The 17,492-nt window shown below is 37.0% G+C and overlaps 1 protein-coding gene across 2 annotated transcripts; it reads left to right on the forward strand.

Moving 5' to 3' along the window:
* The first annotated feature begins 403 nt into the window (after positions 1 to 403).
* Positions 404 to 3,936, forward strand: LOC101391050 (T-cell surface glycoprotein CD1a-like). 2 transcript variants are annotated; one of them, XM_014797680.2, is made up of 6 exons: positions 404 to 700; positions 1,027 to 1,293; positions 2,003 to 2,281; positions 2,501 to 2,779; positions 3,120 to 3,210; positions 3,380 to 3,936. In XM_014797680.2, exons 1-6 carry the CDS (start codon positions 640 to 642, stop codon positions 3,420 to 3,422), a joined length of 1,020 nt encoding a protein of 339 aa, XP_014653166.2. In that variant the 5' UTR covers positions 404 to 639; the 3' UTR covers positions 3,423 to 3,936. The 2 variants fall into 2 exon arrangements, with proteins under 2 accessions (XP_014653166.2, XP_087275213.1); XM_087419087.1 differs by having other exon boundaries at positions 2,180 to 2,281.
* The last annotated feature ends 13,556 nt before the right edge of the window (positions 3,937 to 17,492 follow it).

A 17,492-nucleotide genomic window follows, 5' to 3' on the forward strand; every position in this document is an offset into this window, starting at 1 on the left:
TACACGGGGCAATCATAAGGGTTCTGACAAAGCAAATAAGGCAACGAATGAGAAGTCAGATATATGAATAAGGTGGGAAAAGAGTGAGATGGGGGAAGAGAATACTAGGGCAATATTCAGAAGGGCAAGAGAAGGACAGAGTGACAGAAAAGAGCAGGAGCATGAGAAGATTAGGTAGGGTGCTGGAAAACAACTTAGCTTCATGATTTTATTATATGAGAGAAAGGAAAAGGCCATAGAGGTAAAGTGACTTTTCAACGCCACACAAGACTTGTTCCACAGCAATTGAATTAGGGGGAGGTGAAGGGTTGGACGCTGGTGACAGGGAGAGAAGCTGGAAGCCAGAGAGAGGTTCAGAACTGGAGAGGCAATGAGTCTGAGTAGGCGGTCCGGAGAACTGAAGCAGAAAAGAAGGTCTGAGTAGGAAGTCCACAGAACTAAAGGGGAAATGAGAGTTGAGTAGGTGGTTCAGGGTTTAGGGAAGGAGTAGATTTTGTTTTTTGCAGACAAGGATTAAAACAAAGATTTTTTTGTTAGAAGGAGAAGAAGTCAGAATAGACGTATTATGGGATAGGTTTCTTTAGAACAGAAATCAAAGACCAACTGTTCTGAGAGAAAGAAAGAACATCTGCAAATGAAATGCTGTTTCTGCAACTTCCATTGCTAGTGGTTCTCCTCCCGGGTGGTGACAATAAAGATGGTAAGAACCCTGGCAACTGCCCAGTTGGGTGCAAGAGGGCGTGTGTGTGTGTGTGTGTGTGTGTGTGGTGGGATTTTCCCAGCGTATACCCTGAGGCTGAGAGTGTCGGCCTCTTTCCATTCTGAGTATCCCTGACCAGGTCCCTGTGCTCTTCTGAAGGTTGAATGTAAAGCATGGGGCCCTGGGGCAAGCAAATGTCTCCTGAGATAACTATGGCTCCCCTTTCTTTCCGATTCTGAGTTTCCCCTCTCTGGCACCTTGCTTTCTCCATTTTCTCTCCTTCCCAATGCCTTTTTTTCCTCATTTTATCTGTTTTTTTGCCACAGACTTCCAGGAGCCAGTCTCCTTCCAAATCATCCAGATCTCATCCTTTTACAACCGTTCCTCACAAGAAAATCTGGGCTCAGGTTGGCTGGGTGAGTTGCAGACTCATGGGTGGGAGAGCAACTCTGGCACTATCTTCTTCCTGTGGCCCTGGTCCAAGGGCAAATTCAGCAATGAGGAGTGGATGGACCTGAAAGAGTCACTCCATACGATGTCCATTGGATTTCTTCAGGCACTTCACGACTATGCCAGTCAATGGCAGCTTGAATGTGAGTTCAGTTCCCTCCATGGAGAGTGGGGATATGGGTGGAAGGTGTATGTGTCTCAATGATTTTCTTATTCCTCTAGAAAATAGCCTTCACTCTGTTCTGAACCACACTTCTCCTCATCATAAAACTGCACTTACACACTTTGGACAGGGATCATAATCCAGACTCTGATTCTTCAAAGGTTTCAAGTCTTCTGTTACTTACAAACTCCTCTCCCATTGACTGAAGGCTTGTTTCTTATTATCTTCCATTAGTGGTCTCTTGTGATCACCCCATTCTCTGTCCTTCAACCAGATACCCTCAGCTTCCTCACTCTTTCATTGACTCCTTGATGGGTGATATTCTCCACCATTCCAGCTCTTCAGCAATCTCTGTAGATAACATTCATTGTAACTTATTGCATTCCATTCACTCTAGGTAATTATAATGCCAGCTTTATCACACTCAGTCCTACTTTATTCTCTTGCCCGCACCATTCATGTTACCTTCTTTGAACAATTTGCCCCCTTCCTCAATTCATTCATCTCTTCCTCGATCTCCAACTACCACAAATGTTCCTTTTACTGAACCTCTGATCAAACCAAACTTTGCTCCATTCACTCACGTCTCCTAAACTTCTCCCTTCTGCTTCTGTGGTCTTTTGCTTCCATTCATTTCATTTTTTCTTTTCTACTCTCTCTTTCATCAATTCGCAACTCATCTTCACCAGATCCCTTTGAGGTACAGTTGGCAGGAGGCTGTGATCTGCACTTGGAGGAAGCCTCTATAGGATTCATACGGATTGCTTATCAAGGGTCAGATCTTGTGAGCTTCCAGAAGAATTCATGGTTGCCATCTCCAAATGGTGGAAGTAGGGCTCAGCATGTCTGTATGCTACTCAATTCAGATAAAGGCGTCCTGGAAATATTACACAAGCTCGTCTTTGAAACCTGCCCACGTTTCCTCATGGATCTTCTTGATGCAGGGAAGGCATATCTCCAGCGACAAGGTAAGTCCTGAAACCTCCCTCGAAAAATTTTCTATTTTAAAATCACACCTTCCCATTATCCCCTTCCCACCTTCCTGAGAAGGAGCTGAGAGAGAGAGGGAATAATAGTTGACAGATTCTTAGAAGTGGGAGAAATGTGTCTATCTAAACTGATGTGAAGATCTGAACTTCTAGTCTGTGGTAGAGTCCTCATCTGAATATCTTTCCTGTCCTCTGCAGTAAGGCCAGAGGCCTGGCTGTCCACTGGTCCCAGTCCTGGTCCTGGCCATCTGATGCTGGTTTGTCATGTCTCTGGCTTTCACCCAAAGCCTATTCGGGTGATGTGGATGCAGGGTGAGCAGGAGCTTCTGGGCACTCAGCGAAGTGACTTCTTGCCCAATGCGGATGGGACATGGTATCTTCAGGTATCCTTAGATGTGGAAGCCATTGAGGCAGCAGGCCTGTCTTGCCACGTGAGACACAGCAGCCTAGGAGACCAGGAAATCATCCTCTTCTGGGGTAAGAAGGAACTGGGGCCCTAACTGGGAATGGGAGTAGGTTGTCGTCAAGCAGAATTGGAGAGTCAGATGAAAAATTTGGGATTCTAGGGACTTCAGACCCCCAACAAATAAAAGTAAGTTATCCAAGAAATCAAAAAGCAGAAAATGAGGGATGTACAGATGTAGGAGGATGTTGAGGGTTACATGAAGGATTCATCTCTGAGGAGGGATGAGAGAAGAAATAGGAAGAAAGGAGGCTGGTGAGGCAGACAGTTAAATGAACAAAGGAAGACCAGGGAAATGCAATAAAATGGGGTGTGGATTTGAAATGACATCCTTGTGCCTGTCCAAATCTACAGAACATCGCAGGTCCATGGTCTTGATCTTCTTGGCAGTGATAGTGCCCTTGGTGCTTCTGACAGGTCTTGCATTTTGGCTTAGGAAGCGCTGGTAAGTTCTTTGTGTCCATCCTTCCTGCTCTTTTCCCCACTCCCCATTTCTTGTCCCATCTTTTCATTTTCTTCCTCCTCTGTTCTCCTCCTCCCAGTCCCCTTCCTTCTTACGCCTCATTTCTCATCTCCACCTCATGGAGAGTGACTTCCATCTCTGTTCTTATCAGGACACCCTGTGAACCTGCAAGCACTCTTCGCCCTTTGGCATGAGATCACAGCAGCCCAGGGGTCAGGACGTATCTAAACCCAACTCGGTGATGACATCCATTCCACTCTTCTTGTACTACTTTATTCATTGTTGTTTATTTCTTCTTAATTGTCCATTATCAATATAAGCTGAACGCAATTTTGCAGGATTTGTTTTTCTGATCTGAGTTATGGGACTTAAAACTCAAATTATAACTCTGAAAGATAAAGTCCTAGAGATTTCCACATATTCAAATATTAGTGGGTCATCAATTCCATTTCAGATATCACTCCTCCAGAAGGCCTTCCCTGATTGACAAGTGGGAGCAGTCTTTTCCATATCTGAATTCCCAGCACACTTGAACTGTGCTTTGCCAAATCTAATCCTCACTTCCTGCCCTTTGTTGCAGCTATTTAAATCCCTTTCCCCTTATAATTTTTAAGCTTGAGAGAAAATCAACGTCTTTTTAATATTTTATCTCTGGCAAAGTCTTACCTGCATGTAGTATGTTCTCAATAAAAGTCTGTGTTGAATTTATGCCAAATTTATAGACTTTTCTTATTCTTTTCCTCCCTGACCTGTTTGTAGTACTTGAGATATTTGATGCTCTTGTTAAAAGTCTTCTCACTTGGCCAAGAGACTCACACTTTCCTTGATGCTTAGTGACTTCTCTGAGCCCCTGAGGAGAAACACAATTTTGCCACTGACCATTCTTACTGTTTAACTATAGAGACCTATTGGAGTGAAATTATTGCTTCAAGTATTCTAAACAAAAAGAAGGAGGCAGAATGTAGTCCCTTGCTATTCAGTGTCGTTCAGGGACACACAGCAACGTTATCACCTTGGAGCTTGTTAGAAATAGAGAATCTTATACCTCACCTCAGACTACTGAATGATAATTTGCATTTATCAACATCAGTAGGGGATTCCTAGGTGCATTAAAATTTGAGAAGCACTGATATAGGTGATACCTGTGAGGTAGTAGCAGCAGTGTGTCACTGACGAGAAAAGAAGATGGTCAAGAAAAGAGAACAAGAGTGTTGATCCTCAGGACTGAAGTGAGATCAAGGCAAGGAGAGTACATACAGCACATTCTTGCTATTCATGGCTGTTGTGGTAAAGTCACTGTGAACGTTGAGTTAGAGAATATTGAGCCATCACTCCTGTGGGAAAAATAGAGTTAGATTCCTGTGAGCCTCTGATCAGAACATTTGTGCCAACCCATGGATACATAGCCTATGTTATGTATATTTCTGTTTAAAGACACCTTATTTAATTTATATATTTCCAAATAATTTATGTATTATATGCAGTACTTCTTTATAATAAAACACCAACCAAGAAGTGTTTAACATTTTCCCCACCCTGGGTAATGTGGGCTTTCAGCCACATAGCTGTGCTGTCCACTATGATTTGTAAGACAAATAAACGAAAAAGAAGCAGTCATAATCTCATGAATATGCAAATCTGTCTCCTTTTCCATCTTTTCATAGCTTCATTAGCGTTACAGATATTACTTTCGCACACTCTGGACGGGCTCCACATACAGATCAGCAAGTTTACTCTTCCTTTTTGTGCAGTTACTGATTGTCGATTCATTAACACTGAATTCATGGCCCGAAACCCCATAACTCATGTGTGAATAAAACTTCTCTACCCGAGCATCTTCTCCATAGGCATATCATGGCCTTCTTGTGCTTAGAAACACTAGACAGCACTTCAGCACTATGCTTCAGAGTCGTTATAACAGCACAATCCCTTAACCAATAGCACAAAAATGCAAAAAATGTGACACTAAATAGGCCATGAGAAAGACACTGTTTTATATGTGAGAACTGAAACAAGAAGGCAGAGCACAGCCTTGTTCAACCTCAGGCGGAAACGTGAGGAGAGTGACGGTTTGTGCCACTCTGCACATGTCCATGAATGACTATGAGAGTTCTGTGAGTACTTATTTGGGTGTTACAAATATATTTTAACAGGTAGATGAATTAGCAAATACAGGATTCAAGAATAATGAGTATCAAACGTTTATGACTAATAACCCCGAATGGCAGTTCAAGTTGAGATATCTATGGCTAGACTTCAATTACTTTAGGATTCATTAATTCAACAAATAATTCTTAAGCATTTATTATGCAGCAGGGACTTGTTGAGTATAAAGTAATTGGGAAGAGAAAGATCATCACTATTGTGGGAGATCAAGATTTGGCCACCCTGAAATCTATCTCTTTACCTTGGTTGTTTTCTCTGAGGACATTTGACCTCCCCCACTAACTGCCTAAAGAATTTGACATGGTAGCTCCTTCCTGGGACAGATCTATCATGATGGCTGTAAAGATAACATAGGGTAAATGTTACAATAGGAAAGGCACCAACAAGCCCCTCTTATCAGAAGTTCTGTCTCTCTGGCCACATTCTCTGGATGACCCTGCAAAGAGTTGCCAGACAATCATTTACATTTATAAGGGAAATCTCCATTTGTAAAGGTATCTCCCTCTCTGTTTGGAGAAGAGAGGGGGATGAGCTCATTTCTAGTGACTTATCAATGTGGAAGGTGAGGCCTTGAGCTACATAATAAACCTTACTCTTGCTTACTGTGCTTTAGTGGTAATCTCCTGTAACTGACTCCCCCCACCGCCAAAATCCTCCTTTGTCATTGGCTAAAAAAGATATTTAAGACGAGAATTTCTGCTATTGTGTTCAGAAACGCAGTGTCCCTGCTTTCTCCCATGTATACATGTTATTAACCTTGGTGTTATTTTCTCCTGCTAACCTGTCTTGTTGATTATTTGGCCAGCCAGAAGAACCTTAAGGGAAAGGGCAGAGGGAGATTCTCCCTCTTCCCCCGACACTATCTTCTGAGCTTGAAAATTTTACTTTCTTAATTTGATTCTGCAGTTTCTTGTTTTCATTTTCTGTTGTTTCTATCTTAGTTTCTTAGTACAGTTATTCATTTGGGTTAAGCTAGGGGAAAAGGACTTAACTCTATTTTATTTAGGGAGCTGAGAAAGGGGGCCCAGAGCAAGCAGAACATCCTGAGGGACCAAATGCAGGTGACAGCAGCTGCACATGGGGAAATTTTTGGAAAATAAAGTTGAGATTGGAGAAGGGGAGAAGATAAAAATTTTCCCTTGGGAAAGTGAGGGGGGAGAGCAACAGTGGGACCACTGGAATCTTCCTACCTGTATTAGATGGTTGATTCCTTCTTTAGGCTCTAATCTACCTTGTCACTCTCACATAGCAGCCATGTGACTTTTGGTTGGTTGACTCCATCCTCGTCTGTAGTCCTGGACTCTCATCAGCCTAAGGCTATCATGAGAAAGCATCCTTGATGATGTGATAGGCTAAATGATAAACAGGTCACCTATAATTTAAGCCACATCATGGTATAGATCCTGCTTATCCTTGCTCAGAGTGATGGCTCTGGGCTAGGCACCTGCTCTAAGGTGGCACAGTTTATATGAAGCCTGATTCTTGTGTTTGAATGTAGGGGAAAGAGATGCTCTCTCTTGTCCTGATTGTATGGTATTGGGTATAAACCATGAAATGCCATGGCAATGACAGTTAAGTAATCAAGATTCAAGACATTGTCCGTGAATTTCCTCCTGACACACTATGCTTGCTCATTCTTTCATCACATATTCAGTGTTTCTTATTTCTTTGGTAAACATATTCCCTGATATTGGTTCCAAAATGTATGAGAAACAGCTGCATCTTCAGGTATTTAAAATACAATGAATAATCTCTTCCTCCAAGCTCATTTATTTTTGATGTCTATATTTAATCACCCAGAGTCTAACTTCAGAAATCTTTGTAGGCTTTCTTTCCCAGTTTTTCTGTTTACCATTTATTCTCTATAAAATCTCTGAAAGTTATTTCTTCCTTTCCGCATTGGTAGGTTTAACAACCTCCACATGGGATAAACAGAGCTTTCCTCTCTCCAATATACATTCCTGTTGGTTTCCGAAACAAACACTCTGCCTCAACCACAGTGGGCTCATGTCTAGGAGACAGAGGTGTCTGCTACTGAGCATCTCCTCAAGAAAGGGTTGAGACCCTAGTATAAAATGTGAGGTAGGTTTGTAATTGGTCTTGAAGAAAACAGAAGCTAAAATATAAGCTTCCTGGGATTTCACAGTTGGAAGGAGGTGGTTGTATGGTCAGAATTAGTAGGTATACCAGGGAAGTGGGTAAGTGACTTGATGACAAAGCCCCTTGATTTGTGAGAACGTGTAGGGTGCTGGGTATTGGGCCCACCCACCTGTGTCCCATCTACTGATCACTTGATATAAAAGTTACTTGATCAAGTTAAAAGATGAGATTTTTAATATGTGAAATTGTGTTGAATGTAAAAGTGAGTAACTTAGTGTTTGATGTTTCTAATTTATTAATTAGATTTTAATTTTGTTCTAAACTTTTTTTTTCTTTTTGGTGAGGAAGATTGTCCCTGAGCTAACATCTGTGCCAATCTTCCTCTATTTTGTATGTGGGACACTGACACAGCATGACATGAGCAGTGTTTAGGTCTGCTCCCAGGATCCAAACACACAAACTCTGGGCCACTGTAGCGGAGCATGCAAAATTAACCACTATGCCACTGGGCTGGCCCCAAGTGTTCTAAATTTTTAATAGGATGTTTGAAATTTTTTTAAGGAAATCCAGACATGTGACCAGATGGCTAAAGTTAGCTTTTAAATGAGAGAAGATTTAACAGACCATTGCTTCATCATATTTATAAATGTTTATGTTTACTATTTATAATCATTTAATTATTATTCTGATTGTAGTTATCTTTTTAAAAGTCTTTTTCTTATTCATACATGAGAAGAAGTTTAACTGAGCAAATTCATAATAAGCTGGAAGTATAGGAAATTTCTCAGTTCTAGAAAGAAGGATTAAAAGAGAACTTGTGAGTGCAGGGATGCATAATTCCAGCAAAATACAAGGCAAGGGAAATTTCTTCTTCAAAGAAACCTGGCCACATCTACAGACAAGTATACATTTCATCACAAGCAAGAATAAGATATTAGGAAGAATTTTATTGAGAATAAAAGAAAAAAACAATCTATGTTACATATCAAGAAAATTAGTATTAGAAATTTTTGCTTTGAAATTCCTTTTCTGTGTAATGTTAGTTTGGGGCCTAGAAACGTTGATTGGTGAATTTGAGAATTATTGTGGTCTGTAATTTTCAGAAATTATTTATTTGTGCTTTGTTCAATTTTTTGAGGTAATTTGTAAATTCAGTACCTTAATATTTAAAACGGGAAGCAGATGTGGTCTATGAACAAAGTATGTGTCTGTACTCACAGACTTCTGCTTTTGCTTTAGTTTAATTTTAATTATTCTGAGATCTTAAACAATGGTCACTAAGGATTAATTTTTGCAATCTTATTATGATACATTGTTTTTACATAGGTAAGCACATTCTCTTTTTCTGGTTTATAAATATTCTAAAAAGACACACATTGGGAAATTTAGAGCTTTAAAAGCATTTATTTGTAAAGCAGACTGACTAAAAATATAACAGCTAAGGTTTTAAGTGAGGAAGCTAGAAAAAGAAAGATATAATCAATAAAAATTTAGAAAGTAGAAAATTAATTTAAAAGCACTAATGTTAAAATAGAAAGCAAAACAAAAAATTGATAAATGTGACTGACAGCACTAAAGGCTGGCTTTTTGAGAAAATTAATAAAAATATAAAAACTTCACTCAGAACTGATAAAAAGAGTAATAATTATCAGAAAAGTAGGCATATTTTAGATAAGTAATATACAGATTAAAATAAGAAAATACTATATATATAATATGAATACACTTGTTATAGATAAAATTTTATTTAAAAAATTTAGGAGAGAAATCTGAATATAAAAATCTGAATATATAAGTAATTGCTAAGGAAAATGAATAAGTAGTCAAAGTTCTCACTAGTTGCACAAGATCCTACGTCCAGACTACATGGAGCAGCAGATAATCATATTTCATACACATTGTTCCAGGTACAAAAAAAGATGGAAAACAATCCCAACTAACTTTATGAAGCAACATTTTCACGACAGCAAAGCCAGCAAGAATTCCTCCCGGAAAAGCTTAAACAAATATTAAAACAGTAATTATCAGTTAATCTCATTTATGCATATTTGCTGAGAAATTACATTTATAGACTCAAATAAAATATTGACAAACAAAAGCCAGCATCAAATGAAGTGAGATTTATCCATACAATGCAAGGCTTGCTTACCATTAAACATCTCTTAATAGAATCACTTACTTCAAACAACTGAGGATTAAAACTATAAAATCATCTCCAGAGTCACAGAAAAAGCATTTGCTGTATTTAAACGTCCCTTTTGATAAAACATGATAACTCAGAATGGAAGGAAGTGAAAGCTTCCACTGTATGGTCAAACGTGCCTGCAAACAGCCTCGATGAAGGATATTTGGTTTTGAAGCTTTAAAGAATTCCGGTGAAAATCAAGAACAAGAAGTCTGCCTACTATAGTCATCATTATTCAGTAGAACACTAAAGGTCTTAGTTAATCCAGAAAAGCAAGAAAAATAAGGTCATATGGAAGTAGCAATTAAAGAAAACATTATCATTATTTGCAGATCATATGATAGTATACCAGAAAATAAAAAATTAGCAAAATATTAGGAATAATAAGAGAGCTCATAACTTATCTAGTTATAAATTTAACATATAAATAAACCTGTAAGTATTTCAAGGTAATAGGCTTTTTTTTCAGATGATATGATTTCTACTTAGAAAACTAATAGAATAAAAAATGAACCATTAGAGCTGTCATGAAAATTTAGCAAGTTATCTAGACACAAACTAAATATGAAAAAATCAACAGCCCTTTTTCACACAAACAACAAACAAATAAAAGAAAATAAGATACCATTTACAATAGCAACAAAATCTATAAAATAGCTAAAAATTAGCTAATGAAAGAATATACAAGAATTCTATAGAGAAATTCTAAAAATTATTAAAGATCCTAAGAATCTTTCTGATAATTGGAGCTGTATGGAGGAGTTATTATTATAAAAAATTTCTAATGCTTTTACAATTATTCCATTACTTCAGTAAATAATTAAAATTCTAGATGCATTTTGGAGGTTCTATGTAAATTTATTTCTTATACAGAAGAATAAATGACTACAAATATCTAAAACATTTTTGAAAGAGATAAGGAAAGGCTTATTTACAATGCAATAAAGTCCTAAATGGAAAACATAGTACTATAAAATTAGTAGCATATGATATAGCAGAATATCTCTATGACCTGTTAGTGGATAATTATTTCTTAAACTAAATTCGCAAACTGGAAACTCTAGAGCCTTGGGGAGAAATGGCCTATGGTGGGTCATTCCCTCAACTGGCATACACACTTACACAGTTCCCTGAGGGTGATGGTGCTCCTTGCTACCTGCCAAGACCCTTAAGAGCTTTGCCCCTCCCAGAGTTCTGTAACTAAGTCAGTTCCTGCAAAGACAGGGGTCCTGGTTCTCCACCCCTTGGAGAACAAGAGGGAGCACGTCCAGGTTTGGGGAGAGGGGCAGCATAGACTGTTCCACTATTTTTTGTAATGTTTCTTCTGAACCACAGACTATAAAATTGATGTTTGTTTGAAAAAAAAAGAATAATAAAATTAAATTAAACTAAAAGTAAACATGGTTGAATTGTGCTTTATAAAATCAAGGCTTTCTCTTCAATAAAGTATACAGTTTACAAAATTAATGTGTGGAAAATTGAGAGGAGTATTTGAAATTCTAAAAATAAAATGAATGTATGTTTGTATACGTACATACATACATAGAGAAACATGGGAAGGTTTAAAGAGTGCTGAGTGACATACATTAATAAATGAAACATATATGTAACACCTTTTGTTGAAATTAAAGTTGTATCAAACTCATTGGTAATTAAGAAATGCAAATTAAGACAAGATCTCATTTTATAGCCCCCAATTGGCAAAATCAGAAAGCTGCAGAAGCCCAGTGTTTGCAGGGATGTGGGATAGCTGGCAATCCCCACTCATTGATGGTGGTGAAGTAATTCTGTAGAGTTTGTGGCAGTAGCCTGTCTAATGATGTGCCTGTTGACCCTGCAATCCCACTTCTGAATATGCGTAATAGAAAATATTTACCCAGCTCCAGAGGGAACATATATAAAGATGGTTATCACAGCATTTTTATGGCAGTGATGTGTTGGAAGTATGACAGATGTTCATCTCTATGGGAATACATAAGTAAATTCAGTAGATGCACACTATAGGATTCTATGCTACAGGTAGAAACAATAGACTAGACGCAGAGTAATTTGGAAAATCTTTAAAAGAGTGCTGAATGAAATACATTAATAGAAGAAGCATATAGGATAATATCTTTTGTGGAAATTAAAATTGTACACATGAAACAACACCACATTTTATAAGAACACATAGAACAGAAGCGTAACACATTAATACATTAGAAGAATGTGGCGAAGAGAAGGAAATGGTGATAAATAAATGAATCAGGCAGTTTGTGGAGGAAGTCTACTCAGACCAAATGATATCCATGAGCCTGTAAATGGAGGAGAATGATTAACTCAACAATCTGCACATAAGATTCTAAAGGCAAAGCACAACACAACAAAGCAAAAATTGGAAAACTTTTTTTAATTGTGCTCTATAGAAGAAAGAGACTGAAACGGGATAATGGGTTGCACCATGCAAAGTTACCTCCTCAGGAAAAAAATCACAAAAATATATATTATATAAAATTCTTTTATTTGTAATCACAGAATCAAAATATCTTCAACATCAAAACATTCTGATTGAAAATGTCAGGGTTTCTGTAATCATCGAAGGGTACGGATTGGGTTAAATGTCTATATTTTACCACTGGGTTACAGTAGAGAAACAAAAAGTTTCAGCACCTTAGTTATTACTAAAAAAGTAGAAGTCCCCAAAATCATCAAGCTGCTTACAAACCCATGCTTAAATTCACAATAAATTTTAAGCCCTAAAAATAATTGAAAATGACTTACAAAAATATGCACCTAAAATTTAAAATATATCATTAATAAAATAGGAATAGAATCCAAGGGAATATATGGTAGGTAAGCTACGATGAAGCTGAGAATGGAATAAATTTAAAAAAGTGTCATGATACCCTATACACTGGCTATATGTGGGCTGTAAATTATTAGAGAACTATAAGATGTTATATTAAGATAAGATTAATTACATAGTCTCTGTGTCTAGAAGATATAGACAAATGAGTTGTTTGGGAAAAGTATATCTATTCCTGGTCCTGATGCCACAGAGTAATTTGTCACATTAGTTCTTATAAAGAAGAAACTATTTGGTTCAGTGAACAATGTTCTTGGGAAAGTTTGTTCAGTAAATTTTACAAGGTGCACAGGCCTGGTTGTTTTAAGTCTCTTAAAGTAAGGTGATTATATCAGCCTCAAGTAAAACACGAGGAAAATATCTCTACACAACGCAATATGATCTGGTCCAGAGTGCAGCTCTCTGATGTTCTGGCAAACTCACGGGTAGATTTTACATTATCTATATGAATGAATAGACTCAAAGTCTCCCATAAATATTGCTTATGTTGAACTAATATAATTATTTTTGAGCAGCAGCAACTTTCAGATTGTGTACTCTAACATACACCTTATGTACAACAACTTTATATTATTTGTTAAATGCAGAGCAGTAACTTTAATAATTAGTTGAGCTGTGGTGGAATTGCCAATTGGAAATATCTCGTGGCTTTTGGAGATCTACTTAAGAATTGTTGTTTGCATCTCAGGTTTGCTCCCCAAAGGCTGATACCATCCATAGAGAGTACCAGCATTCTTCTTGAAATATTATTTTGGTTCCATTCTAAGAGATGGGCACTTGTTGGCATAACTATAACCCTTTTCATCCTCAATGGACAACCAATTCTACCTCAGAGAAAATATCAGATATGACTTTAGACAGGAAAATATTTAAAACAAGTCTGAGCCCTAATTTTCATATAAAGTGTCCTGAGAAAAGTACTTATAGTCTTTGACCTTTGAGCAATGTTATTTCCAGATTACCTATTCAAGTGAAACTCATTACCAACTACACATTGACATATCTAAATGGATAGATAAATTACCAAATGGGTTTATACCCTTGGTTGTCTCCCAGAATTTATTTTCCATTTCCTCTAGAATAAGTCAACTCTCTAATTATTAGCTGGGCAGAATAAATGCTACATCACTTAGGCACCCTATTAGCTGGTTAGGGTTATGTGACTGCAGCCAACCAATGGAGTGGATAATTTCTGTGAAGTGGATCTGAAGCAGCGGGAGGTGGGTGTGCTCAGTTTCCTCCCTTCTTATTGCCAGCTAAAATGTGCATTTGATGGAAGGAGCACTGGCAACCATTTCAGAATATGGGATGACCTTTGGAATGAGGACCAAGCATGGTAAAGACTGAAACAAAAGAAACAAAGCAAAACAAAAAACACAGAAAGCCCCAAAACAAGAGAGGAAACTGGGAACCAAGTCCCTAAACAATGGAATGCCAGAACAACACTGAATGGCATACCTCCAGTCTTTTCACAAGACAGAGGAATATAACTACACCTTGCTAAAGATATTGTTTGTCTGAATTTTCTGCTTCTACAAATGGTAGACTGCCCAATTTTGACCAACTCTCTTGTCAAGGACAACTAGCAAAAGCAAGAAAAATATAAGATAAAATATGCCTCAAGGCATTGAAGAACCACCAAAGGAGAGATGAATTACTGGGTCAATATCTGGGAGAAGACAGAAACTCACAGATGTGAGCCCTGCATTTGGGGCTGCTTTTCCCCTAGAGGCATCTGCTGATTCCACAAGAGACAGCCAAAGAGACTGGGAAGCTAACTGAAGATTTCAGCAGACTCATAAATCTTCAAAGATATCATTGGAGCCTGAATTTTGAGTTACAATCTTAAATGGCTGCATCCTAGGAGTAAATGTGAAGCAGAAGGAGAGGAACCTTTGCAGAGATTGCAACAAAGTTTCAAATTATCTTAATCTCCAAAATTAATAAGATAATTTTGTATTGCCATTGTTCTTAAGTGATTCTGGTGGAAGATAACATTATACTACTAACCCCCAAATCATTTCCATATTTTTAAATGTAAATAAACAGTACTCAAAAGGAAAAACAAAAGAGAAACCACCCAGAAATATGAAGAGACAAGGAAAAATGAAGAGAACTTGGAAAGGAAAAAAAGAACAACAGAGAATAGTCATTGACTTACCAGGGTCCCAGGAGATGGTGTTATCAAGCATGGACTTTAAAATAAGTAGGCTTAACATGTTCAAGGAGATAAAAACAAGATGGAGAATTTTGGCAGAGAAATGGAAATAACAAAGAACAAATGGAAATTCTATAAGAGAATAATACAATGATAGCAGCTTACAATCAATAGATGGATGTAATAGCAGATAAGACCCCACTGAAGAGAGAATTAGTCATCTGGGAGATATATTAGAAGAATATATCCAGAATGAATTTTGGAGGGACAAAAGTTTGGAAAATATAAAAACAAAGTATGCAATTGAGGGAATATCATGAAAAGGTCAAACATAGGTTTAGCTGGAGTCACAAAATGATAGGAGAGAGAATAGAATAGATAACAGTGGAAATGCAATAAGGACTGAGAACTCTCCAAAATGGAAACTGAAATTCAAGAATTCCATTGAACCAGGGGAAAATTAACAAAAAGAAAGTCATACCAAGCACATCTTAGTCAAACTACTGAAAACCAAAGACACTGAGAATATGCTAAAAATAGCCAGAGACTAGACACTAATTTCATAGAGAAGAGCAATAATTAGACTAACATCTGAATTTTCAAAAAAACACAATGTGAGCCAGAAAGCAATATGATGTTCTTTTCAGCATACTAAGACAATAAAAGTGAAGGTCTAGAATTCTATCCTGAGTGAAAATATCCATCACAACTGAAGGTAAATGCTTTTTTAGAAAAGAAAAAACTGGAATAATTTGTCACCATACAAGTAGATGATGAATGATATTCTTTAGGGAGAAGGTAAACTATTACAGAGAGACAGAAAAACAAAGTATGATGTTAGAAATCAGGATAGAGTTTATGTTTAGGGATGAGAGTTGGAGCAATATTGGGAGTGTCATAAGTACTTTTTCTGAGGTGCTAGTGATATTCTACTTCTTGACCTGAGTTGCATAACATAGATATGTTCTCTTTGTGATAACTCAATGAACTTTATAATTATGATTATGCGCTTTTTGAATGGTCATTACACTTCAATAAAAAGTTTAAGTAAAGATAGGAGGTTCTGAAACATTTATTGCACACAAATTGTTTCAATTGGTAAAAATAATGACTCTGGCTGCTTTTTAAAAAAAATCATATGTATTATTATTATTACTTAATTTATACTGAAAATTCTTTAGGTATGAAAATAATCACATGATGAATGAGAATGAGAGCAGCAGAGTTGTGTTAATAGCAAAAAGAAGTAAAACTTCTTTAATAATACTTGAATACAAAATAAGTATTCAAAACTGAAACATATACACCATGATCAAGTGGGATTTATTCCAGGTATGCAGGGATGGTTCAACATTCGCAAATCAATCAATGTGATACACCAAATTAATAAAATGAAGAATAAAAATCACATGATCATCTCAATAGATACAGAGAAAGCATTTGACAAGATATAGCATCCATTTATGATAAAATCTCTTAATAAAATGGGGATAGAAGGAAAGTACCTCAACATAATAAAGGCCATATATGACAAACCCACAGGTGATATCATCCTCAATGGTGAAAAACTGAAAGCTATCCCTCTAAGAACAGGAACCAGACAAGGATGCCCACTCTCATCACTTCTATTTAACATGGTACTGGAAATCCTAGCCAGAGCAATCAGGCAAGAAAAAGAAATAAAAGGGATCCAAACTGGAAAGGAAGAAGTGAAACTGTCACTATTTGCGGATGACATGATTTTATATATAGAAAACCCTAAAGAATCCACCAAAAAACTTTTAGTAGTAATAAACAAATATGGTAAAGTTGCAGGATACAAAATCAACATACAAAAATCAGTTGCATTTCTATACACTAACAACGAAGTAGCAGAAAGAGAAATTAAGAATACAATCCCATTTACAATTGCAACAAAAAGAATAAAATACCTAGGAATAAATTTAACCAAAGAGGTGAAATATCTGTGCACTGAAAACTATAAAACATTGTTGAAAGAAATTGAAGAAGACACAAAGAAATGGAAAGATATTCCATGCACTTGGATTGGAAGAATTAATGTAGTTAAGATGTCCATACTTCCTAAAGCAACCTATAGATTCAATGCAATCCCTATCAAAGTTCCAACAACAATTTTCACAGAAATAGAACAAAGACTCCTAAAATTTATATGGAACAACAAAAGACCCTGAATAGCTAAAGGAATCCTGAGAAAAAAGAACAAAGCTGGAGGTATCACGCTCCCTGATTTCAAAATATGCTACAAAGCTATAGGACCCAAGACAGCATGGAACTGGCACAAAAACAGACACACAGATCAATGGAATAGAATCAAAAGCCCAGAAATAAACCCACACATCTATGGACAGCTAATCTTTGACAAAGGAGCCAAGAATAAACAATGGAGAAAAGAAAGTCTCTTCAACAAATGGTGTTGGGAAAACTGGATAGCCACATGCAAAAAAATGAAAGTAGACCCTTACCTTACACCATACACAAAAATTAACTCCAAATGTATTAAAGACTTGAATGTAAGACCTGAAACTATGAAACTTCTAGAAGAAAACATAGGCAGTACGCTCTTCGACATCAGTCTTAGCAACATCTTTTCAAACACCACATCTGACCGGGCAAGAGAAACAATAGAAAAAATAAACAAATGGGACTACATCAAACTAAAAAGCTTCTGCACAGCAAAGGAAACCATCAACAAAACGAAAAGACAACCTAACAATTGGGAGAAGATATTTGCAAATCATACATCTGATAAGGGCTTAATCTCCAAAATATATAAAGAACTCATGCATCTC

This window comes from Ceratotherium simum, chromosome 2, assembly GCF_057802395.1.
Source record: "Ceratotherium simum simum isolate JZ-2026a chromosome 2, ASM5780239v1, whole genome shotgun sequence".
Lineage (NCBI taxonomy): Eukaryota > Metazoa > Chordata > Mammalia > Perissodactyla > Rhinocerotidae > Ceratotherium > Ceratotherium simum.